Source organism: Mastigoproctus giganteus, chromosome 4 (genome assembly GCF_048544385.1).
Source record: "Mastigoproctus giganteus isolate SK-2022 chromosome 4, ASM4854438v1, whole genome shotgun sequence".
In the NCBI taxonomy this organism is placed as follows: domain Eukaryota; kingdom Metazoa; phylum Arthropoda; class Arachnida; order Uropygi; family Thelyphonidae; genus Mastigoproctus; species Mastigoproctus giganteus.
The window spans coordinates 87529354-87555343 of record NC_143578.1 but is presented as its reverse complement, the minus strand read 5'-3'; the positions used below and the strand labels follow the sequence as shown (position 1 = coordinate 87555343).

The following is a 25990-nucleotide window of genomic DNA, read 5'->3' as shown; positions in this document are numbered from 1 at the left end:
ATCCCAAAGATGCTCCACAGGGTTCATATCTGATGAACGGAGAGGCCATTCCATGGTGATAAAATCTGCTGAATGCTCTTTGAACCATGTTCTAGTCACCGCAACTCTGTGGGGAGGCACATTGTCCTGCTGGAAGAGTCCATTGCCCTGTGGGTGCATGATGCTCTTTCCGTCTGCAAGGATGGACACGTAACCTGGAGCATTCAGAGATGTGTCTAGATGTACCAGAGGTTCCAATGTGTGCCAGTTGATCGCACCCCAGACTATTACTGACCATCCACCTGCCTGAACAGTTCCTTGTTGACATGACAGGTGCATAGCTTCGTACAGATACACACCCTCCTGTCCACTTGAAATAACTGGAAGCGGGACTAATCAGACCAGGAGACCCATCTCCGATCATCCAAGGTCCTGCTGGAAGAGTCCATTGCCCTGTGGATGATGACCATGAAGGGATGCAGATGGTCTGCAAGGACAGACACGTAACCTGGAGCATTCAGAGATGTGTCTAGATGTACCAGAGGTCCCAATGTGTGCCAGCTGAACACACCTCTGCTGATATTCGTTTACCCATTTGAGACATAGTCCTGTGTCATGGTGTTAGCAGTAGGACTCTGGTGGGTCGACAGCTCCCATAACCTATTGTGGCTTATGATTGCCTGATGGATGATCATAGTGAAGACATTTCTAGCACCTCCCTCATTGAAGTCAGCAATGATTTGTGCTACTGTCACTCTCCAGTTGGCTGAAACGGTACAGGATAGACATCAATGGCCATGTTTATCCACCACCTTTCTCTGTCCACAATGAGATGTTATTCTGAAAATGGCATGTTCCCGATACATTCTTGATACTGTCGAACGGGGATAGTGCAAATTTTTGTACCACCTCCGCAATAGAGTGACCCATGCATCGGGCACCCACTATCATCCAGGAAGGACGTTTTCCTTTGTAAACAAACTGCAGTAGTCTAAGACAATTTTTAAAGTTTATGCAGTGGGACCAACTGATGGATGTTACCAATAGCTAATTCTAAATGGGAAGAATCCAGGAAAGTAATCTCAGAAGATACCAGGAGATGGTGGTCATGGCTTAGACCTAAATGGATGTCAGATGAAGTGATGAAACTCATGGCAGGGAACAAAAATGCACAGTATGCAAATAAACTTTCAGGTGATACAGAAGGCAATCAAGTCACAAAAGTGGTTAGGAAAGCTAAGGAAGATTATGAGAAGACTAGCAAAACGTTAAAAAAAAAATAAAGATTTCTTTACTTATGTAAACACTAGAAGGAAGGGAATGAATCACATTTGTCAGCTAGATATCAATTGTTTAACTGTTGATGATCCTGCAAAGGTTTCTGGCAAACTGAATATATACCTTGCATCTACATTCACATATGAGAAATTTTTTTAGGGAAAGGGATGCCAGGAGGTTACCAAATTCTAAAGGGAGCTAAATGATTTTGTGATAACTGAGAGGAAAGTGAAAGAGAATTTGTTGAAGTGAAACATAAAGACACCAGGAGTGGACAGGATCTATCCAGTTATATTAAAGGAGGTAGCAAAAGAGGTAAGCAACCCTTTAACCCTGATTGTGAGTTTATCCCTGGATTTGGGGGATGTCCCTATGGACTGGAGATGTGCAAATGTATCCCCAATTTAAAAAGGGGGGAGGAACAAAGGGAGATAGGAGTAATTACAGACTTTTAGCTTAACTTCTGTTCCAGGAAAAATAATGGAGTCACTGGTTAAACAAGTAATGCTGGATAATCTAGACAGAATTGCAATTATACTGCAATCACAGCATGGATTTGTTAAGGAACAATCTTGTCTCACCAATCTGATTAAATACCATGACACAGTAACAAGGGAACTGGTTGCAAAAAATTTTGAAATCATATACTTATATTTTAGAAAAGCTTTTGACACTATTGTACATAAAATACTACTATACAAATTGAAACAATGTGGCATTAAAGGCAAGTTGCTGCTATGGATATTAATTGATTGGGAGAAGAATGGCAGGTGGTTATAGTGGGCACTGCTCTCCTTGGACTGGTATTTTAGTCATTTCCCCCAGGGTTCAGTCCTTGGCCCATTATTGTTTTCTGCATTTATTAATGATATTGATGAAGGCTTATCAGGCCCAATGTCTAAGTTTGTAGATGATGTGAAGGTTGGCACGCTAGTTAATCACAGTAATTAGGTGTGCTACTGCAACAAGGCTAGACAAATTAGCCAGTTGGACTGAGAAGTAACAACTGAAGTTTAATATTGACAAATGCAAGGTTGTTCATATGGGGAGTTGTAATCCCAAATTAACATCCAGCTATTTGGTACCCTCAGGGCAGAATGAAAAAGACCTGGGATAATCATGCAGTCAGATATAAAGTTCTCTGAAAGGTGCAATCAGGCTGCCAGGACAACTCGTGGCATTTTTTTCAATGATATACGTGAATTTCATTATATAAAGCAATGGTCAGGTCGCATCTTGAGTACCGCTTACAGGTCTGGAAACCTCATTTTAAGAAGGACATGGATCTATTGAAATGGGTGCAGAAAAGAGCGACAAGATTGAAGGGAGCAAAAGGTTGCTCATACCAGGAAAGGCAGTTTTTCAAATTGCAGCATCTAGAGACTAGGCATCTCTAAGAGATCTGACTGAGATGTTCAGTTCCTTGAATGGATTGAGTAAGTGCAGTGCTGATGGAATCCTTCCTCTTGCTCTGACTTCACACATGAGGAGTATATTCAATAAATTGAGGAAAAATGAGATGCGTAAACTTTCCTTCAGCAAGAGTGTGGTTGATTGTTTGAACAAATTCCTATGTGGTGTTGTAGAGGTAGGTAGTTTGAATAAATTCAAGGAAGAAATAAACTGTTGTAGGGAATGGACAAGTGAAATGGGAGGTGTTGGCTTTTTTTTTTTGGTTTTTTTGGCTGATGCCATATAAGCTTGCTTTCTTGCATCATTTGCCATACTTCAATGGCGATCAATCCCTATCAGTGCATAAATGTTGACCTAGCTGGGTGGGTAAAGTGCCTGCCTGGCAACCCAAAGGTCGCGGGTTCCAGTCCCGCCTCGGGCTTGATATTACGATGGTGCCATACTCTCCGGTTGGACCTCATGGCCCTGATACACGAAGGAAGTAGGAAAAAACTGGTTCCTTCATGTATTGCTCACATCATACAATAAAAAAAAATAATAATAAAAAGTAATTACTGCAATCAGTACAGTATCTGTTCCTGCAAACTTGATTACAGCCTTACATAGGCCTAACTATGAAAGCTCAAAAAGTAGCTTATAATCAGCTAGCATTATAGATAATAAAGTTATAAAAAAAATTTTTAATTGTGTTAATAAATATTAGGTAGGGCTAATTTTACTATAATCTGCCATGAAGGGACTTTTGTCTTATGGATAGTAACTTACTTTTAAATAAAAAATACATATTTACAATGGAACCCAGCAGATATACTTACTGTTTTGTCTACAATAAAAAATATAAAAAATTAAGTTACTGTATGTCAGAACGACATCCTTCCTTTCCAGATTTCAGCAAAATTAGCCCTTTCCTCACTTATAAACTGAGTGTGTTGGTGAGTTATCATTAATTAACCTGACTTCTTGCTTTTGGTAGTCTAGATTGAGAGGTTTTGGGAGCACCACTCCAAATTTAAACTAATTTTCCCTGTTAGGAATATTATTTATATCAGTTTCTTTTTGATGAACAGAAAGCAATACTAGTGATATTCTTGTGCCAAGAAAGGATAAAAGGCAGGATTTAGAAATCTGAATGTTGTCGAAGAAGAGCATGGGGGCAAAGATTTTCCATAGAGTAGTAGTATGCATGATCTGCAGTGAAGGACTTGGAAGTTTGTAAAAATTGAAAACTATGTATAATGCCTTTTGAATATTAATTTTTGTTTCCCTATTTTGACTTTATGAGCACAAATTATAACATGTTCATTGTTAAAAATAAAATCAGTCAATTTTGTAAAAAAAAAAAAAAAAAAAATTAAAACAATTGAAAAAAAAAAAAATGTTAAAAATACAACAAAATCATTATTACTTAATTTTTTTTTACAATAATATCCTCTTTGTATCATTTGATTCAGTTTCATCAGCTTCTGGATCTAAATTCCAGAAAATTTCCACAGTTTCAACTTATGAATTATAAGCCCATATCACATACTAGGGTACACACTGTTATGCTAATTTTTAAAACTCCCATAAATATAAAAATTTCTACTATTACACATTTGATATTACTTCTAAACACATTTGATAGATAACACTTCAATTCTAAAGAGTTTCAAGACAGTCTGCACATATACAGATGTAATTTGTTGATACAAATTATTGAAAGAAACTTCAAAACATATATATATATATTTATGTTCCTTTGGTCCCACCCATTAAAAGACATATATAGAATTGAATATTCATGAAACAGTTAAAGAACTGTTGGTGGATGTTAGAGAAGTTTTAGCTGTTAATGCAGAGAAAGGTTAAAGTGGAAAATAAATGTAGTGTAATATCGTCATGTGGTGGTAAAAATGGGTGAAAAAGAACAGAAACTTGGAGAACTAGCTTTAGTTGAGAAATTAAAAGAAAGTCTTCTGGATGCACATATAGTGAGGTGGTCAGGAAAAAAAAAAAAAAAAAAACTAGCTACTCAATTGCAAAAATTGGCAGAACAAGTTGAGTTGAGTTGAATTAATCAAAACTTTTCCTGAAATTTGTCCATTGATGGTCATTATAAGCCACGATGTCACCAGTGGACCTTTGTGCTGTAAGAATCCAATCTTTTTTTATCTGTTGATGTTTCACACTAGTAAAAAAGTTGGGTGATGGATTTTTCCATTACTTTTGGAAGAGTTGAGGTAAGTTCGATAAAATAATGACTGGAGAGATTTGTTACTCTTTTTAGGATTCAATAAGATATATATCAGCAAGTTTTTGTGCAGAAGGGCAAGCACCAGTGGAATAAATATGGAAAAAGGCAATGCAAAAAAGGAGTTCACACTGAGCACAATATTTAAGGGCAAGTGGAGAAATGCCATCTGAATCTAGAGACATCCTGTCAGGATTTTCTCCTCTTCATTATTGGTTTTTTTTTTTTTTTTTTGGAATGCTAAAGACTTTTCAGTAGAAGGAAATTTAACAAGCTCATCAATGAAAAAACCGAAGGAAAAGTAAGTTAGTAATACATCAATTTTATCTCTAGATAAAGATACAAGAAACAAACAGGGTGTGACAGAGGAAACTATGAATGGAAAAAAATTGCAAGTAATAGCTTTGGAAAAGACTAAAAGGCTTGACTACTACAAAAAAGTAAGTTTCCTAATCTTAAGCTTTTGAAAATCAAGTTAGATTTAGTAATTCTTATTTACAACTGCTGTGTGCTTTAATGTAGGCAGAAAATGAAGTTGAAAATCTGGATACAAGCCAATTGACAAGTCATGGCATTTTGTGGAAAACTGGCTTAGGCAATTATTTATACATGGTTCCAACAATTTGAGATGGAATGAAGAATAAAGGATTTTATCCCTACAAGAAAATATTAGAATCACGAGATTTAAAGCAGTAGTTTGCCAAAAAGAGGAATAGAAATCATATGCATCAACCGAGTTGATGTTATAATGCCAAATGACACAAAGCTGAGAATGGCCATGGGTTAAAGGCATATGCTATTGTTTCTGATACCCCAAAAACACCAGCATAACCAAAAAGTGTTTGTTATGTTTAGGACTGTCTAGTATTCTGTTAGATCAATGCACAAGTTTTTGAAAGTCATTAGTAGTAGCAAATGCCTCAGTATCTCCATTAGTTGGTTCCATACTATTAGAAAATTCAACTTTCCAGTTTGTATGTAAACATACAGCTTTCTTTTGTTTCCATGTGATGGGGTAGACATACAAATTGAAAGTTGCTGAAGCACCATGGAAAATTGCTTCACCATTCAGAAATTTGGATTGAAGAAAGTAAATTTTCAAAGAAAAAAAAAGACAGTCCAAATGATTTGTTAAGTTGTTATAAAAGTATTGGTAAGAATTTAGCAGAATGGAGTAAAGAAATTGAGCCAAAACAGTATAAAAAACAGGAATATCTGGATTAGAAAATATCTGACAAAGAATAGCAGAGTGGACACATTTGCAAGTGCAATCTTTAAAGTGGAAACAATTGTAGAGCAAATAATTATAGTGCAGACAGTCTGCAAGAGTAGCTCATAGTGTCTTGTCAATGATATACAGGAATTTTTCTAGCAAGAATAAGGAGTTGATTATCCCCTTGTATAAGGCAATGGTCAGACCACACCTTGAGTACTGTATACAGGTCTCGATGCCTCATTTTAAGAAGGATGTAGAGCTGTTGGAAGGGCAACAGCTCTACATCCTCAACGAGTACAGAGAAGGGCAACAAGATTAGTGAATGGGACAAAGGGTTGCTCTTACGAAGAAAGGCTTAAGTTATGCAGATTACAGTGTTTAGAGACTAGGCACCTGCGAGGTGATCTGATTGAGGTGTATAAAGCCTTGAATGGTTTGAGCATACTCAATGCTGATGGGATTCTTCCTCTTGCTCAGAATGATCACCTGAAAGGGCATAAATTCAAATTGAGGAAAGACAGTTGTAGGATAGATGTGCGGAAGTTTGCCTTTAGCCAGCGGGTAGTTGATTGGTGGAACAGACTTCCATCTTTTGTTGTGGAAGTTGATAGCCTAAATAAACTTAAGGCTGAGCTGGACAGGTATTTGGAACGAACGGAGGGGTGAAATCGGAGTGTTTTTTTTTTTGGCTGATGCTGCATAAGCTTGCTTTCTTGCATCGTATGCCTCTACTAATGATTATGCTAATGCTAATTAGAACAAATGAGATGAGTGGTGGTAGCAACTAATAATTAAAATCTGTAATGCAAAAAAAAAAAAAAACCCTATATGTTATTTAATATAATACATGCACTGAAATTGGTGTTTTTCATTGCTGAATGATCACAGTAACTTACGTAGATTTCAGATGGGTTATTTTGTTTTTGTGAAAATAAAACTGTTTTATATATTATGTTCATGGTACATATATAGTAATCCCTTGTCAACCACAGGAGATACTTTCCTGAAAAGTACTGGATTGGCAAACTGTGACTGACAAGACTAAGATCCCATAGAAAATTAAGGAGTTAATAATAAATATGCCAAAATAATGGCCTCATTAGCCGAGTGGTCAAAGCAGGAGTACAGTAGCGCGCACACACACACACACTCTCTCTCTTAGTAAATCGGGGTTCAAGCCCCTGTCAGGATCTACTAAATACAATCGATCCGCCCACCCGAAGTCTGTCAAGTCAAAAGTTAGATCTTGATGGACAGTTCTTTTATTACTCTAGAAAAGTCTTCAGAAACTATTTCTCATTCAGATGCCCTTGTACTTTTTAATTTTAAGTATCTGCCAGCTAGAATTTCCTATAAGTTGCAACTTAACTTGTTAGATAATCAAGGACAGGTTGGTAGCTCGTAGCCATGCAAATACATAAATCAGTTCTTCAAACATTTGTGGCAAAAACACATAATTACATTAGTGGGCATGAAAAAACTTATGCAGGTGCATACCAGAATGCTATAGAATGCACCAGCATCAACAAAATTATTGCTCTTTGATTATTTTCTGGCAGTACTTCTACATTTCTAATACAGTCAGTGATACTGAAGAAATTCACATTGATATTAACTGTTTTATTATTCTTTTATTTTTATTTTTTTATTTTATTTTTATTTTATTTTTTTTTGCAGCATACTGCCACACTCACTGGTGAGTGCAGATATTTTTGAAGGTAGATGACTTTCATCAACCGATGAAATACCACCGCTTTACTTATTGGAGGCTTGAAGTGGTGAAATCCATGTTTAGTCTCTAGAGCAAAGTTTCCGACAACCCCCTCCCCATACTTCTCCTTCAACCCATGCACGGTACTAAGTACTATAGGTTTTGATACCTTTCGTGTTTGGGGTTTCCATAAAAAAAAAAAAAAAAAATTTATAACATCTTTGTCTTATATGTTTGAAATGCATACAATTTTCATTCTGACTTACATTACTGCAGTTCTTACTGTAGTGAATCAGTGTTATATACAAATCTGAGATTATATTATATGCCTTTATTTACAATATATTTTAAATATAAAGGATCTCATATTGATACAATGTAGTAGAAATGTGAAAGAAACCAAGAATGATTACCTTCAGGCTGGCTATGAAGTATACATTTGCAAAGAAAATTTTCACTAAATTTAGTTCACTACATTTAGCCTTTGGATATTCTACGCCTTAAATCCTAACATTTTGATGGTTTTGCTGAAGGTATAACATGCAGAAGATGAAATGTGCATAAAGGATTTTCTCTCTATCTAGCCATTCCTTGAATTTGCTGTTATTCATTATCCATCAGTGATTATGGAAACTGATATTTTTAGCTTATGGCAATACTTTTGCAAAGAATTTTTCACTACTTGTTGTGATACCCATCTCATTTCTAATGAAATTTTCTGGAAAACCTAGCAAACATGTTTCACTGTTTCATAATTAATGCCAAGCCAACTTTTAATTTTTCACATGTATGCATACTCTTTATGAGGTTTTCACCATGCCTAAATAGTTTCTCCTTGAAGAAATTATTGAAGTTATTGAATTAATCTTTTGTTGCATGCTGGCATTAGAGTTGGTTTCATGAAGGAGAGCACAAGAAACAATTCTTCTATGGATGGCAGCCATGTTTCTGGTGTGTTTGTGAGTGTAATGTGAGAACGAAAAAGAAACTAATGCACAGTGTCTGTAACAATCAAAGATTTTTCTGTTGAAATATATGAGGTGGGATCATAAACTTTCTGAACTGTATATTTTTCTTTGTACTTAACATATTTAGGAACTATTCCAGGCATCTTTAAAGAAGTTCATTTGCAACCTGATACAGTCAGTCCAACAATGATGCCATTGTTGAAAGCATCATTGGAGTCCTGGATTTTGAAATCTGTTAGTATAATCTGCAGTTGTTCTTCGATTGCATTGTCAATTCTACTATCCTTCAGTACAAATTTCAGTTTTCGATAAAGAAAAAAGTCATATGGTGACTTTTTTTCTGTCACATTTGAAGCTTTACATTAGCAAGTAAGTGGGGAACAACAGACAATTTTTTTTTTTTTTTTTTTTTTTTTTTGAGCAAAAATTGTGTCAAAGTAAAGTGAACAAGAACATTGTTGTGATGGAGAAACCAGTCACAATCGATCTGCCCATCCGCACTGGACCACCATGGCAGATTATGGTCCATTCCCCCTCAACATGAATCATTGAGGAGGATATGTTGATACTGGAGTTACAACCAGTGAACAGTCTCAGCTTCACTATTTCTCTTAACTTTTTTACCACAAATCTTCCTATAGACACCACAGGATACCTGTACGAAAATGTTGATTTTCATCACAGTCGAAAACCACAATCACATTGGATTGAACTTATTAGGCCCTCTGTCTGTGGTAACTTTGGACTCTTCCCTTGTGAACATTTACTTTGTTTTTTAAAATTATGGCTACCCATAACTACTGCTGTCTTAACCATTAGACTTAATAAACCAGGCTTTTATAGGGTGCCTTCCTCTTTTGTGTTTTTTTTTTTTATATTTTCTATTTTGTTGGTTTTATAAGAATTTCTGTTGTTTTTATTTATTAATTAGATTTTATAATTTAATATTAGATTTTATTTAATAAAATCTAAATCTATTTTATTAAATATTATTTTATTTTATTTATTATTATTATTCTTTTTTTGTTGCTATCTTTTTGTTAATAGAGATGCACAGACAGTGGAACAGAAAAACAAATATCAGCAGACAAACTATGATGCCTGGACTCAAGTAGAAGTCTCAGGAATTTATATTCCTACTCATAATGACAAAGTACTCAAACCTAGTAGTTCCTATATTCATTCTAAGGTGATATTTGCCACATTTATGACATCTGTAAGTAGTCTCTGAAACTTTCGAAAAATAATGAAATCTGTGAAATTTAAAAGTCATTAATAAAAACATCTTAAAATGTATTTCTTTATCATGAATAAGTAGAATCTAATATAATAAATGTAATGTATTTAATGACTGGATATTAACATATATATGCCAGGAACTAAGACAGGGTTTTCTTTTTCCCTCTGTATTGTAAGCTTGGAACCTGGATTATCTTAATTTCTACACTAAAAAAAAATTTCCGTAGTAAATGAACAATGTTTTTAAGACAAGTGTTAATAATTAGGTTGTTCTGAATTTGCAACCAAAAACCAAATAGGATACAGCCTACTCCTGTTATAGCACTTTTGAAGGGACCAACCATAAAGAGCACTCAAGTGGGAAGCATTAAGCAAGGACCTCCTCATTTCAGAGGATTGATCATTGAGAATAAAAGAAACTCATATTATAAGTAGGAGTGTTATAACAGGAGATTTACTGTATATACAGCAACCAGTGGGCAGCTTCCATTGACTATTCAACTCCAAACTCACTAATCTATCTTTTCTGTTGTTTCTTTTATTCATTCTTTCTTTCTTTCCTTGCTTCCTTTTACTTAAATTCTTTGGAACAATCTTTCTTCATATATATTTTCTGAGATTATGCCCTTCTGAAAGTGATGTGCATAGACAAGTTTCTTCTGACTTATTAACCCCAACTATTCTACAGTATTGTAAGACTAAGTTTAAACAGCTTTTTGAATTTGTGAGCACCACCAAAAATAAAGAAATATTTTGACATATCAAGTGGTATCACTACAAATTAATTGAATTAGTTTTGTTTTAAAGAGCACAAAAATGAAAAATTAGAGATCTTAAATGTTAGCTTCTCAGGCTAACGGTAATTTTCAATAAATTTCAAGATTTCTTGAAAATTACTAAAATTGCTGTAACTATTGCCAGAAGTGCTAACCAAATGTTAAAAACAGATTTGATTATTAACAAGGTATTAATAATTGGTTAAAGTTATTGTAAGTAAAAAAGCCTGTAACACTGCTGGAGACATGAGATTTCAGTGTCACGTGTCTTAGGATATGTTGATACTGGAGTTACAACCAAAAAAAATCACCAACTATGATTTTGCAGTTATATTCCAGATGATATGACTTATCAACTATGAAGATTGTATTACTTGATTTACATTTTACAAACCTAACCAAAATAAAGAACAATTTGCATTTGAAAGACAATTGCTTTACATGTAAGACATCAATCTCTTATTATACTTTTATACAAATCAATACCACTTCTCCAGAAAGAGAAGTATATTGCTGTTTGTGTATAATGCATGCTTTTATGCAATTATTGTCCCCTATCAGTAAGAAACTAAGATGTGTAGCAGCCTGTCAACCCAGTGTTGGTTATATATCAGGAGAGTATCGTGGTATATGAGAGAGAGAGATTGAAGCCCTATGCATAAGAACTACTATTTTTGCAGTTTAAAAGTTTTTATGTTTTCACACAAAGTGGGGATGCATTAAGCAGGGACTTCTTGAGATGATTTGTCTACTCCTGCCAAATTTTCAGGCATGAAGAATTTTCATCACCGAATATTTGGCAGACAGTTTCCCAAAAGAAATTCTGCCTTTTACAGTTTTGTGTAAAAAAATTATATTTTCTTTTTGTTGTATTTCAAATATGGACCTATTGAATTTATCAAAAGGGATTCAGAGGATATATATAATGAGCAGTGCTACAGCCACCATTTGGTAACTGTGGCTCTGCTCATTTTAGCACAGAAAATAGCGCATACCACGCAGAGCATGTGATCCTGGTAAATCACAAGGTATATACCAAGCTGAGATCCTGGTATATACCAAGCTGAGATATGATCTTAGTTAAATCACAGAAAATGGCCTATACCAAACAGAGTACATGATCTTAGTAACTCACTTGAAACAGTTCTTCTATGGAACTAAGACAAGGTTTTTTTGTTTTTTTTTTTTACCCTCTGTATTGTAATGCTGTGGTTTTGGTTTTATTTTTTCTATTAGAACAGTAGCAGTACCTCCATTTTCTGCAATTTGTTTGTTCCTCTTTGTTTTCTAAAATGTTTTAGTTTAATTCTACTAGTTTTCTCTTGAAAAAATAATATTAGAACATGCAACTTACAATTGATTTTTTGTAAATATTTTTTTTTTCTGGTATGTATCAGACTTCTATTCTAGAATGAAAAAGAAATCTTCCATTTCATGTGTGGAAAAAGTGTTATTTTTTTTAATTCATAATGCTTTTTGCTACTTAATTTTCTAAAGATCATTCATTATCATTTGCAAACATGTGTGTGAAAAAATGGGGATCCGGAAAATTTACCACCAGCAATTTACCGCCGCATCAGTTTATCACATTTTACTGCTGCATCAGTTTACCACATTTTACCGCCTAGAAGCAATGAGATGTGTTTGGTCAAATCATAAAAAGTTTTTTTTTCATTTAAGTTTCTGCCTTAAGCTATGATTAGCATATTTCTGGAATTCTATGAACTATGAGGGAATAGTACAGAAATAAAAAAAAAAACACATGTATGGAAATATGTAATTTAATAGGTAGATTATGTATTTTAATAGTTACATGTATCACAAAAATAGTAAAAAATCCATTATTTGAACAATATAACAATTGGTTAATTTTAAACTGAACTAATTATAACATTAGGTATGTCATAGTACACTGCAAAAATTCAAAATGAATTTTTGTAAATATTTTTTGTAAATATTTTTTTTTTCTAGTATGTATCAGACTTCTATTCTAGAATGAAAAAGAAAGCTTCCATTTCATGTGTGGGAAAAAGTGTTAATCTTCAGAATCAGTCACGTTGGGATAATTAATTACTAAGAAACTTTACAGTTTCAACTGTATTTACAACACAGTATGTAAATTATTAATAAAAAATATTATGCACTATACCTCTTAGATAATCAACAATATCACCCCATTCGTCGTATGTACTAACAAGCCTTTTAATTCGTTCATCACAATGCAATACTTCTTTTTTTTTTTTGTTGCCCGGATCACTTCCACTTAAATATTGTTCAATGCGCATTTCATTAATACTTTGTTCTTTTTTAATGCAATCGATAAATTTCCAAATGTTGGAATGATAAGCAGCGACTTGTTCCTCAAATCCTCTATGCCACCCTTCAACAGAATTATTCATTCTTGGTAATCCTTCAAGAACAAGCTGGCGTACGTTCCACATTTCATGGGAATACTTTGGTGGTCGACGAAGATGTCATCTGGTTGGGTGTCCAATCCATGTATCCTCAAAATAATCAATAACTTCTTGCGATTCTGGAGGAAAAACACCATTTTCACACAAATGTTCAAAAATGACCATCACAAATGGAGTAGGCACAAATGTAATTGCTGCCAAAATTCGCATATTTAAAGCAAAATTAGCATCAGTTTCATAACGTTGTTTCAATCCATTATTCTGAATGGAATGAAAAATACATTGCGAAAAGTGGAAAAAACAACCCCGTTGCGAAGCGTCAGGAAAAACTCTTCTGCAAGCAATCATCATCGCCATCTCAAAGTCTATAGTTATTGATTGCAGGGACATAGCCGGTTCCAATACTTTCAGCTGATATAGTAGAGATACATACGTTTCCTCAGACTTGTTAGGCAATAATGCATAAACTAATGGAAGCGATATTTTGCTACTTAAGTTAAAAATAAATTTATATAAATTATATGTATTGCCTGGCGATATTTGTAGGCTATAAATTGTTTATGCGATAAACTGACGTGGCGGTAAACTGCTAGCGATTAATTGCGGGTGATAAACTTTCCTAGACTTAGTCTAGGAAAGTTTATTGCCAAAAGTTAAAGAAAATTTAAGTTTATAAACAATTTATAGCCTACAAATGATCACTAGCATATTTTATCGCCAGGCAACGTATAATTTATATAAATTTATTGGTCATTTTAAATTGAAAATAAGGCTTTTACATTGTGAAAAGTGGAAAAAAACAACCCCGTTGCGAAGCGTCAGGAAAAACTCTTCTGCAAGCAATCATCATCACCATCTCAAAGTCTATAGTTATTGATTGCAGGGACATAGCCGGTTCCAATACTTTCAGCTGATATAGTAGAGATACTTAAGTTTCCTCAGACTTGTTAGGCAATAATGCATAAACTAATGGAAGCGATATTTTGTCCTTGAATCGATGTATCATATACAGCTGATAAAAAAAAAAGTAAGGGAACAGTTTTGAAAGTCCCATCGGCATAACAGTGTTCACTTCGTGCTAACAATTGCAAATTTCTTTTCATACTGAAAATTAACATACGATTGTCCTCGGGTCCCGAATCAAATTGTAGAAACAGTTCTTCATTGCATGATGTTTTATATTCTTCTGTAAAAACCATGTCTCTAAGATGCGTTGGAAGAACTGGGCCATCAAAATTTCGATTTCTTATATTTCGGATCGTTCATTTCATTGTATCTACGCTTGGAAGCTTAGGGGCTTCTGCTTGGCTACAGATTCTCGAAACATTTGAAATAATACTATGAGGCATATTATTTGTTGTTTCTGCATAAGTTCGAATGGTATCAAGAAGTTGTGCTGCATCTCCACAATGATTCTGCTCCTTCCATGTTTTAATGATGATGTTATCTACCGTAGTAACTCAAGCGGCACATTTGGTTTTCGGTAATTTTCACACTTCCAATGAATTTTTGTTTCATTTTGCCTGTCTTTATAAAACAAATGTCCACTAAAGCACAATTTCGGTTTTCCTTTTTCTGATTTCAAAAATTGCACCGACATGATGCGTTCACAAACTCGAAAGGATGAAAAATAAATTCAAAATAAGAAAATGTAATTGTAAGAGATTATAAATATATAAGTACCTCCCTAATCGGCATGCCCTACCCCCACTCCCCTAAAACATGCTACTTAAGTTAAAGGGATTAAGTAGGTCCTACCTAATTCCAATTTTGGAAAATAACAGGCAATTAAATTAAAGCACTTGCAATGGTATGTATTTCTAGGAAATGTATATCTAGCATATAACTTCCATTTTTAACTGCACTTAATTCTTAAATAACACCTATAGAAAAGCCTTATTTTCAATTTAAAATGACCAATAAATTTATATAAATTATATGTATTGCCTGGCGATAAAATATGCTAGTGATCATTTGTAGGCTATAAATTGTTTATAAACTTAAATTTTCTTTAACTTTCGGCGATAAACTTTCCTAGACTAAGTCTAGGAAAGTTTATCACCCGCAATTCACTGCCAGCAATTAATCGCTAGCAGTTTACCGCCACGTCAGTTTATCGCATAAACAATTTATAGCCTACAAATATCGCCAGGCAATACATATAATTTATATAAATTTATTTTTAACTTAAGTAGCAAAATATCGCTTCCATTAGTTTATGCATTATTGCCTAACAAGTCTGAGGAAACATATGTATCTCTACTACATCAGCTAAAAGTATTGGAACCGGCTATGTCCCCGCAATCAATAACTATAGACTTTGAGACGGCAATGATGAATGCTTGCAGAAGAGTTTTTCCTGACACTTCGCAACGGGGTTGTTTTTTCCACTTTTCACAATGTATTTTTCATTCCATTCAGAATAATGGATTGAAACAACGTTATGAAACTGATGCTAATTTTGCTTTAAATATGCGAATTTTGGCAGCAATTGCATTTGTGCCCACTCCAATTGTGACGGTCATTTTTGAAAATTTGTGTGAAAATGGTGTTTTTCCTCCAGAATCGCAAGAAGTTGTTGATTATTTTGAGGATACATGGATTGGACACCCAACCAGATGACATCTTCGTCGACCACCAAAGTATTCCCATGAAATGTGGAACGTACGCCAGCTTTTTCTTGAAGGATTACCAAGAACGAATAATTCTGTTGAAGGGTGGCATAGAGGATTTGAGGAAAAAGTCGCTGCTTATCATCCCAACATTTGGAAATTTATCAATTGCATTAAAAAAGAACAAAGTATTAATGAAATGCGCATTGAACAATATTTAAGTAGAAGTGATCCGGGCAACAAAAAAAAGAAGTGTCGCAATTGTGATGAACGAATTAAAAGGCTTGTTAGTGCATACAATGAACGGGGTGATATTGTTGATTATCTAAGAGGTGTAGCGCATAAAATTTCTTATTAATAATTTACATACTGTGTTGTAAATACAGCTGAAACTGTAAAGTTTCTTAGTAATTAATTATCCCAACGTGACTGATTCTGAAGATTGCATAAACATTCATTTTGAATTTTTGCAGTGTACTATGACATACCTAATGTTATAATTAGTTCAGTTTAAAATTAACCAATTGTTATATTGTTCAAATAATGGATTTTTTACTATCTTTGTGATACATGTAACTATTAAAATACATAATCTACCTATTAAATTACATATTTCCATGCATGTGTTTTTTTTTATTTCTGTTACTATTCTCTCATAGTTCATAGAATTCCAAAAATATGCTAATCATAGCTTAAGGCAGAAACTTAAATGAAAAAAAACTTTTTATGATTTGACCAAACACATCTCATTGCTTCTAGACAGTAAAATGCGATCAACTGATGTGGCAGTAAATTGGTGGTGATAAACTTTCCTAGACTCGAAAAAATGAAGCTACTGTTGCATAGGTAGATCATATTTATATTGGATTTCTTTTAATAATGATTTATCTTTTAGCTTACAGATTTATTAATTTACTAAAAACTTATTGTAACAGGTTGTGATGGTCTACTAAACCTCTATTGGCATCCTGCTTTCTCACTACATACTTATCAAACTGAATCACTGTGTTTGTTGGGGGCGCCTCCGTAGCCAGGTGGGAAGGAGCAGCAGTGCGTAGCACACGCTTCTTGATTAGACCGGGGTTCGAGCCCGTCACCACCAAATACGGAGGATACGGAAAGGTCAGGGAATGACCACCGCATATCCCGGAGCAATATGGCCTTAGTTGCTAATGCTCCTAAAAACCAAATAACAACAACAACAACGTGTTTGTTGGAGAGTTCAATATTACAGTAGTAGTAGTGCTGGTGACTACTCTGATGGTACCTTCATTGTGTGTACATTTCACTCTTGCAAGCTTGTCATCCAGTTTTTATTACTGACTACAAACTTCTACAAATCTCCCTAACTTAAACTAAAAAATGCACACAATGTAGTTAGTCTCTAAAATAAGGTTAAAAGTCTGTTAAACAAGTATAATTTTTTTTTATCTTTAATTTGCAGTTAAAATTAGACATTGTACTCCCTCTACAACATCATATATATATTGGCACCTCCGTGGGCAGGAGTGGCAGTGTGTAGCACACGCTTCTTGATTAGACTGGGGTTCGAGCCCGTGACCACCAAATACGGAGGATGCGGAAAGGTCAGGGAATGACCACCGCATATCCCCGGAGCAATATAGCTTTAGTTGCTAATGCTCCTAAAAACCAAATAACAACAACATCATATTTCATAAAGCAACGAAATGCCATTGACTACAATTTGCAGTACAGCCCAAAATAATTTTTTAACACATCAACAACAAGAAAACTGCCTTTGTAAAAAAAAAAATAATAAAAAAAAAAAAATAAAGCTGATTTATATTTGTATCATACTGTTGGACTTTATTTTCTTTTTATTTTTTTTTTCACAGATATTCTCCTTCATATTAATATTTTATAAGCACATTATATTAAAATTTGAATATAATTATAATAACATAGAAGACACTTAATATGTGAGGTTTTATATAAATACTGTATGATCTGCATGTCAGCATTTGGGGGTACTGGACACTTGTGAAGGCTACATTGGTAGCCTTCACAAGTGTCAACACATGATAGTACAATTACATAATATAAATAAAATGTTATTGAGGAGTGGCATCAGCTCTCCTCAGCTGCATCCCACAATGAGATCCTGGAAGTTTCATGGCAGTTTCCTACAAAAATGACCCTTACATCTCAACATGATGAATCTCCACGTAAAAAAAAAATTTCAAAGATTATGAATGTGTGGTTTGAAAAGAATAACACCAGAATATTGCAGTGACCAGAACAATCATCAAATATTGATCCAGTAGAATATCTTTGGGGATAAATTAGAATACAGAATTAGTATTAGTAGTGAAAAAAAAAAAAAAAAAAAACTAATCCCCACCTCTTCTGTATATCTCCTTTAGTTTATCTACTCCTTCCTTAAATTTATTCAAACTAGCTACTTCCAAACCAGATTGAAGTTCATCCAACAATCAGTTACTCTTTGTCTGAAAGAAAACATTTACACTTCTCTGCTGAAGCCTTTTTTTTTTCCAATTTAAATTTTTGTCCCCTTGTGTATTTTGTCAAAGAAAGAGTAAGGATGCCATCAGCATTTAGTTTACTCAATTCATTTAAAGCCTTATACACTTATATCAGCAAGTGCCTAGTTTACAAGCATTACAATTGCAAAACTGAAGTCTCTTGGTAAGAATACCCTTTTGTGCCCCTGACAAACCTTGTTGCTCTTCTCTGTACACATTCCAACAGATTCACATCGTTCTAAAATGAGACTTCAAGACGCTGTATGCAGTACTCAAAATGCAGCCTAATCATCATGTTATACAAGAGGATAATCACTTCTCCCTCCTGGAAAAATTTCTATATAACAATGACAGAATCCAATGAGCTGTCTTAAGAGCCTGTCTGCACTGCTCAGAGAGCTTTGTCATACTTTACAATTGCCCATAGATCTTCTTCTTTGTTCTCCGCTATTCTGAATATGGTACCACAATTGGTAGGTTATTCTGGGATTTTCGCTACTCATATGCATTACCTTGCATTTATGAATATTAAACCTCAATTGCCACTACTCAGGCCATCTGCCTAATTTTTCTAGATTTTCTTGCAGTAATGTGCCTTGGTTCTTGTCAGTGCCTTGGCCTCTATCAACTATTGTATCATCTGCAAATTAGATATTAAGCTTGATATGCCTCATCAGTATCATTGTTAAATATTGAAACCAGTAAGGAGCCCAGCACTGAATCCTGAGGAACCCCATTAATGATATCAATTCAAGAAAAGCAGAACCCATTAATAAACCAAATTTTTGGTTTATTAATGGGTTCTTTGCCCTTTGATTCCATCCTCCCCCCATCCCCCAGGAAGAACTAGACAAATTATTGGAGAGGATGGACAGGTGATTGGGGAGATGCTTTTTTTTTTTTTTTTTTCTTTTGGCTGATGCTTTATAAGCCTGTTTTCTTGCATCATATATCACTGTTACTAATAATAATAAAAAATAACATTACACTGATCACCCACATCAGTTGGCTTCATTGCCTTAGATTCTGTGCTTCTTAACTAAGAAGCATATAGAATCACTCCTAGCATTTTTGTAAAATTATGCAGGTGTGCACTTGATTCAGTTCTTAATAACTGTAACACAGCCAATTTATTTGCTTGCCCCATGAGAATTACCATCAAGCCCTGTAATAGTTTTAGTAGTGGTACTGATCGGTATTAGTATCAGTAGCACCTTGCATGGGTTGAAGGTGACGGGGTTGGTGGGAGGAGATCCCGAGAAACTTTGTTCTGGAGACTAAACATGGGTTTAACCAATTCCAGCCTCAAATAAGCAAAGTGGTGGTACTGCACAGGTTGATGAAAGTCATCTAATACCTAGTGTTACTATTAGTAGTAGTAGTACTAGTTATTATTAGTATTATTAGTACGGTGGATGATGATGAGAGAGGTAGCAGTAGCAAAAGGCAAAGGAAGGGGTTTTAATTTCAGAAAAGGAAATTACGATGCCTTAAGGTACTACATGGCCTCTATTAACTGGGTAGATATCGCACAGAGAATGAATACAATTGAACTGTGGTATGTTTTTAAAACATTAATCACAGATGCCTTGAATGCGTGTTTACAATTAAACAAGTACTCCACGAGGAGGGTTCCACGTTGGATGAATAGTGAAGTTGCCACATTACTTGAGCAGAAAAAGGTGCTCAGTTTAAGGTTACAGAGCAATAAAAAGTACTGAAGTCTATAACAGCTACAAGATGATCTGTAATACAGCCACAGAAAAGGCTTGACAGGCAAAGGCAGTTTATGAGAAATCACTAGCAAACAGAGCAAAGAGGGAGATTTAAGGAATTCTTCACATATATAAATGCCAAGAAGAGCAGGACAAACCAGATCGGACCTTTACGTAAGGAAAAGGGGATAGTATTAAATACACCAGCTGCCATTGCAGATGAACTCCAGTTATTTTGCATCGATATTTACAAATGAAAAACCTTTTGTGGCAATGGGAAATTGTGGGTGCGAAGTTGAAAAATATGTAATTAACGATATTGAAATTTCGCAAGATTATTTAATGAAAAAACATTCGAGCCTACAGGCCACTAAGGCTCCTGGAGTTGATGGAATATATCCTATAATCTTAAGGAAGGCGGCAAGTGAGTACATTGAACCATTGAGGCTAATTATGTGAGCATCACTAGACTCTGGGGAGATTCTGTTGGATTGGAAAAGTGCCAATGTATCTCCCATACATAAGGGTGGCTCTAAGAGTGAAGTGGGAAATTATCGACCTGTCAGTCTGACTTCAGTGGTAGGGAAAATCATGGAGGCAATGATCAAGGGTGGAATTCAGGATCATTTGGATAGAATTGAAATTCTCAAGGATACTCAGCATGGTTTTGTAAAGGGAAAATCATGTTTAACAAATCTGGTTCACTATATTGAAAGGGTCACTCATGAGCTGGATTTAGGGAATAATTTCAACATCATTTATTTAGATTTCAGCAAAGCTTTTGACTCAGTCCCACATGAGCGGTTGCTTTATAAGCTGGAACAGGTTGAAATCACTGGAAAAATCCTTAGATGGATAGCAGGATGGCTTCAGGGCAGGAGGCAGAGGGTTGTGATAAATGGCTATTCCTCAGATTGGGTTGATGTAAGAAGTGGGGTTCCCCAAGGATCAGTATTATTACCACTGTTGTTTTTAATTTTCATAAACGACATCGATGAAGGGATAGAGGGCATGATGTCTAAATTTGCAGATGATGTTAAAATTGGTAGAGTAGTTAATGATCACTGTCAAGCTGAGATTCTTCAGAGAGACCTAGATAGACTTCGGGAATGGTCAGAAAAATGGCAGCTATGCTTTAATCGAACAAAGTGTAAGGTATTACACCTGGGAAACAGTAATCTCAAAATAACTTATTCACTTGGTGGAGTTCAACTAAACCCAGTACTGGAGGAAAGGGACTTGGGTGTTACGATACAGTCAGACATGAAATTCTCTGAGCATTGTAAACAGGTTGCAAGGAAGGCCTGTGGTGTCCTATCGATGATCTATCGAACTTTTGCAAGTAGAGATAGGGACATGATAATCCCATTATATAAGGCTTTTGTTAGACCACACTTGGAATACTGTGTTCAAGTACGGAGACCGCACCTAAAGAAAGACATCAAGCTTCTTGAAAGGGTGCAAAGACGGGTAACTCGCCTGGTGAGATTGGCAAAAGGGCATCCTTCGAATATATGGGTTGCAGAGTTTGGAAACTGCACACCTTAGAGGAGATTTGATTGAGGTGTTTAAGGCTCTGAGAGGCATCAGTAAAATGAATGAGGACGAAATTTTCAAGATTATAAATGATGCTAGAACTAGGGGACATAAATTCAAGTTACAGGGGGAAATGTTTAGATTGGACTGCATGAAGTTTTATTTTAGCCAGCAAGTTATAAATTACTGGAATAAGTTGCCTACATGGGTGGTAGAGGCTGACAGTTTGGGGAAATTCAATGGTCATCTGAATAGTACCTTCGGGTGTGGGAAGCGCATAGGATGATAGGCTTAATTTTCTTTTCTTTTATTAATTATTATTATTTATTATTATTTTTTTTGTTATCATTGTTTTTTGTGTTTTTTGTGTTTTTTTTTTTTTTTTTTTTGGCTGGTGCAGCATAAGCCATAGACTTTCTTGCACCATGCAGCCATTACTAATACTAATACTAATCCCCCAGATCTTGTTTCTAAGATGCTGCACATCCCTGAAGTAGCAGTAGCAAAAAATCGTTTTCACCTCTGCTTACAGTTGCCATTAAATTATTAATTTGTATCTTCTCCCCCCCTCAAAAAAACTATCAATTTTCTGATCCATCTAACACTGCTTTCATAGAATCAGTAAGTGTTCTTTCACCCCTTCCTAAGTGCATCCCATTCCTGTCTCTCAGACTATGCTGAGATACCCCACAAACCTTGGACAATCTCTCCAGGCTGAATTTGTTGACATGGTTTTCATGTATTCCCTGCTGTTGTGTCTGGTCAAAATTCCAGACACTTTCAAATTCAACCACACAATGAAGAGCAAGGGCGCTTCATTATTGGAACTCATTAATGCTTTAAGTGGGGAGTAGAGAACAGTATTAGTAGAAATTCTTCACCTTTTGGCTTTAATAATTGCATTGAAGTATTTATTAAAGCCAAAGGTGGGCCAAAATGCTTTTGGTAGGATAGTTTGATATACATTAGCTATGGGTAATGTTTGCTTTTCCATTACTTTACTTCATTATAATATTGTACAATATTACAGTATAAAATTGCAGGTTTTCTGAGTTTCTACAATATGATTACATTTTTAATTTTCAGATGCACTTTGCTTGTAATGCATTAACCCCCCCTCCCCTACAGCAATGTCATCTGCATCCACAGATTTGTGTATATGCAGATTAAAGTGTACTAGTATATAAAATTATGGAAAAATACTGTAATTTCAAAAACTATAGATATTTGAAATTGACTTTACTCACAAAAAAAAGTCCATCCATAATGTCATAACAAGAGCTTTGATTTCTTTCTGCTCAAAATTAAAATTGATCTCCTTGTACAACATTTGTCACTAGTACAACACTTGCATATTGTACTGGTGACAAATGGAATACATAATATTACATTATAAATTTTTCTGTTTATACTCCGGCAGGACAACCAAGTCAGTAGAGTTTACAATAAATCGTCAATACAATATTTATCGTATTTAGTAGTCACGGGTTTGAACCCCGGTCCACTCAAGGAACGCGTGCTATGCACTCACGCTCCTGGCCACTGGGCTACGTCAGACCTACTACTCACATAGCTGCCAACTTTTGATATTTGAAAAGCTAGAGATTAATAATATGCAGGAAGAAAGCAGGAGATTTTGGGCCAAAAAAAGGAGAAAAAACAGTAGTTTTTTATAAAAAGCTGGGGGAAGATGGGTGATTTTTGGGAAAAAGGAGGTTTTTTTTTTTAAGTCCAGACTTTGGATTTGAAATTAAATTTCACTCACAATGCATACATTTTATATTAAAATACAGCCATAGGATTGTTTACCAGTACAGTATGCTTTCAAACATTAGCTTATCTAGAAATTTTCTGTCCATGGATTATATTTTAGTAGATTGTATTGTAGTGAATTGTATTTTAGACATTCACTGATTATGATTGCTTGAAGAAAGAGATAATATTGCAAACCTTACCCTCTTCAGAAATGTTGAGTCAAAGTTTTTTATAACATTGGCTGGCAAGAGCATTTTCAAAAGCTTCACCAGAAAGAGATCTAAACTCAGTTTTATTTTTTTTCCCCACCTGACTGAATATTCTCTCACACCAAACTGACTTAGCATTGCACTGACCACCCACATCATCTGGGTACACTGCCTTAGATTCTGTGTTTCTTGACCAAGAGCATTACTTTTTCTCCTCTCCTGTGATGCATGTCCTTCCTGTATCATACTCACCATATTCAAATTTTGCATTGCTTATGACTGATTGGTACTGTATTTTCAAAATCCCTACAATATCCACTTTTGATGACTTAACCTGTACTTCAAATTCATCAAATTTGTTTACTGTACTCCTAGAATTAGTGTACCAGCAAATATACTTGCACCTGTCTTTGCTTTCAGTAACCCTGACATAGCCCATATATTTGCTTGTCCCATGAAGACCCTCATCAGGCCTTGTAATCTCCAACACCTCAATTTTCAGGATGCTCTATATTCCAATAGAAACAGTGCAGGAATTACTTTTACCTCTGCTTGCAGCTGCTATTAATGTAATAGGCTGTGTAAAGTTTTCTGATCCACCTAGCAGCACACTGCCTTGATGGCATCAGCAAGTATTCTTGCCCCTTCTATTTAAGTATATCCCATCTCCGTAAAAACAGTCTCTTCTCCTGTACACGATGAATTGTACACTTTCAAATTTAATCCTGACTCAACTTTTTCTCGACATTGCCCTATACCTGTCAAGTAAATTCTTAGATCTCTTATTCATAATTTCATTAATACCAACATATATAACAATATCACCTTTTGTGCCCTTAAAAGATGATAGCTGCTTTACAATGTCATAAACTCTAACCCCCCCCCCCAGCAGACATACCATGGTCCTGTTCTATCTATCCTCTTTGGACAGTATAGTTCTCATTTCCCTTACAATAGAGTCACCATGATAGCTACCTCATGTGGGACCAAAGATCTCTGCTATTGAGGATGTTGTTTTGTTTTCTGAAGCTTAAGTGTAAGCTCTAGTATTTTAGGCAGCTCAGTGTTTGATGGATCCCTTTTTAATACCTCCCATATTAACTTTGGATGTTAACTATACTCCTACAGAATTACACAGAAGAATACAAGAATAAATTTCTTTATATCATTCTTGTATCAATACTATAACAATGGTGGCAGACTTTGAGATTTATATCATTCTTATATTGATACAATAGCAGTAGACTTCACATTTATTTTTTAAACAATTTCAAAGGACAAGAAAAGTATAAATCCACCAACTCTGTCAGATAAATAATAATAATAAGTGCTCTACTAATTTTAAACAAAAATCAGTAATTTTTAAATAATAAAAAGAAAAAAATCCTCTTAGCAGCTCTCAAAAATGCGATAATTTCAACAGCAGAAAGTGACCTGTGATAAATGATGTTCTACAACATGATTTATTATGAGTATGATATGTGAATTAACATTTGGTAATTATGACAGTATTGTCATCACTGCAAAATGCTACATCTATTTTTCTCATCTTTTTTCTTTATGCATTTGTGTTTATTTTCCTTATGTTTATTTGTGTGAAAATGTTTGCAAACAAATAAGCAATAAGGATAACACACATTTCCTGCCACTTGAAATTGAAAAATCAACCCTGTACCCTACATACAATACACAAATGTATCACTAGATTTTATAATACATAGGAAATTTTGCATGTGTCTCTGATATTTTTCATCATATTTCTTTGATATTCTACTGGAGGATGTTGTTAATTACCTTCATACCACAGAAATTTGATGAAGCACTGCAATTTACAGAAAGCATCTTTGTTTTCTGCATTACATCTTCCACTGTCACATAAATCATATGACACAGATTAGCACACCCAATCACTAATTTTTTTGTGAAATTCACAGAATTTTTTTAAACAATTTAACATAATTTTACTTTTTTTGTGAAAATGACTAAGAACTCTTATAATGCTAAAATGTAGAAGGGAGTCAAAAAGATAATTCTTTAATAAATCTGGAGAGTTGACAGCTACATATGCTGCCAATGCTCTCGATTTATTTAAATTTTATTGCATAGATTTTTGAAAGCACCTTCAAAGTTATTTCTATTTTTTTTTTTTTTTTTAATGAAATGCAGAAATAAATGGTTGTTCTCTTATGTTATTTGATAAAAGAATTGTCATGCCATTCTTTTATCATTCAAATACTTGTAAGAGTTAAACTTTTACTATCATCAGAAAGTGATAATAGCATCTGGACTACAGTTCCCATATTTCTGTGTTGTATTAAGCCTAGAAGAATTCACAAACTTCATATTTGTGAGACAGTCAAAGATTGTGTCCCTCATGAATGTGGAGGATTACTAGTGCAGTATACAACTTTTAATATTTTGTTATTAACCATTTT

The 25990-nt window shown here is 34.7% G+C and overlaps 1 protein-coding gene across 1 annotated transcript in view; it reads left to right on the top strand.

Moving 5' to 3' along the window:
- LOC150086888 (IQ motif and ubiquitin-like domain-containing protein) overlaps positions 1–25990 on the top strand; it is a 257010-nt gene that overhangs the window by 32752 nt on the left and 198268 nt on the right. Inside the window, exon 4 of the mRNA XM_090371662.1 lies at positions 9843–10011. Coding sequence (XP_090227788.1) covers positions 9843–10011 — 169 coding nt within the window. The remainder of the gene's footprint in view (positions 1–9842; positions 10012–25990) is intronic.